Genomic DNA, 1,116 nt, shown 5'->3' with positions numbered 1-1,116 from the left:
CACTGGAGCAAGACCGATGATCTCTTCCCATGAGATCTCTTCCCATGAGACCAGATGGTCCCTGAAAACCCTCTGGAAGATAAGCTATGAGTCAGTTCTGAGTCAAAAACAATGAAAAAGAAAGAGCACAAACAAAAGCAAAAGGTCACTACAAAGATGCAAAAGAAAAAAAAAATGGGAGAGAGAAGACAATATGTACTAAGACACAAAATTAGAAAACAAAAGGGAAATACCAGGCTCAGCATGTCTCAAGGTGAGACTAAAAAATTCGCTGTAGTCAAGGTTGAATTAGACTCACAACTGACCCACCTCAATTTTCCAAGGCAGCAGCAACGTCACTGTACCAAAAATAATTGACTGACAGAACCATTTCAGAAAGTAGTGTATAATCAAGAATCAGTGATACTTGAAGGAAGAAATTCCATTTATACTGAACGTATTGGCAAAAAAAAGGTTAAAGTCACCAGGGGTTGATAGAGTACTAACGGAGGTGCATTAGTACCTCAGACCTAGTACCTGATGTATTCACCAGGAAATCTGAAAGAGCTCTCGGACCCTTGCTTCCAAGATGACCAAGAAAAGGAGAAACACTGGTCGTGCCAAAAAGGGCAGCGGCCACCTGCATCCTATTCTCTGCACGAACTGCGCCTGGTGCATGCCCAAAGACAAGGCAATTAAAAAGTTGTTAATTCGAAATATAGTAGAGGCAGCTGCAGTCAGAAGCATTTCCGAAGTGAGTGTCTTCGATGCCTTTGTGATTCCAAAGTTCTATGTGAAACTGCTCTGCTGTGTGAGTTGTGCCATTCACAGCAAGGTGGTGAGGAACTGTTCTCCTGAAGCCCAGAACGACCGAACACCTCCACCTAGACTTAGACCTACAGGCGCTGCCCCACGACCACCACCAAATTCCGTGGAAGGATTGGATTCCTTAAAGGCTGAAGAAAAAACTCGTCTGAAAATAAAATGGAGATTATACTTAAAAAAAAAAAAAAGAAAGAAATCTGGAAAAGAGTTACCAGGCCAAATGATTGGAAGAGATCCATATTTGTTCCCATTCTCAAGGAAAGTGAACAGAAGGTGTAAATTATCAAACAATATCATTAATATCACATGTAA

General features: G+C 41.3%; 1 protein-coding gene across 1 annotated transcript in view; it reads left to right on the top strand.

Annotated features, from left to right (window-relative positions):
- Positions 1-568: 568 nt before the first annotated feature.
- LOC102873079 (40S ribosomal protein S26-like) overlaps positions 569-1,116 on the top strand; it is a 4,089-nt gene continuing 3,541 nt past the window's right edge. Inside the window, exon 1 of the mRNA XM_006886112.1 lies at positions 569-950. Coding sequence (XP_006886174.1) covers positions 569-950 — 382 coding nt within the window. The remainder of the gene's footprint in view (positions 951-1,116) is intronic.

Source organism: Elephantulus edwardii, unplaced genomic scaffold (genome assembly GCF_000299155.1).
Source record: "Elephantulus edwardii isolate Elephantulus edwardi_28Jun2011 unplaced genomic scaffold, EleEdw1.0 scaffold00047, whole genome shotgun sequence".
Lineage (NCBI taxonomy): Eukaryota > Metazoa > Chordata > Mammalia > Macroscelidea > Macroscelididae > Elephantulus > Elephantulus edwardii.
Note: the sequence above shows the minus strand (reverse complement) of the source record. Positions and strands in the feature narration are given on the sequence as shown.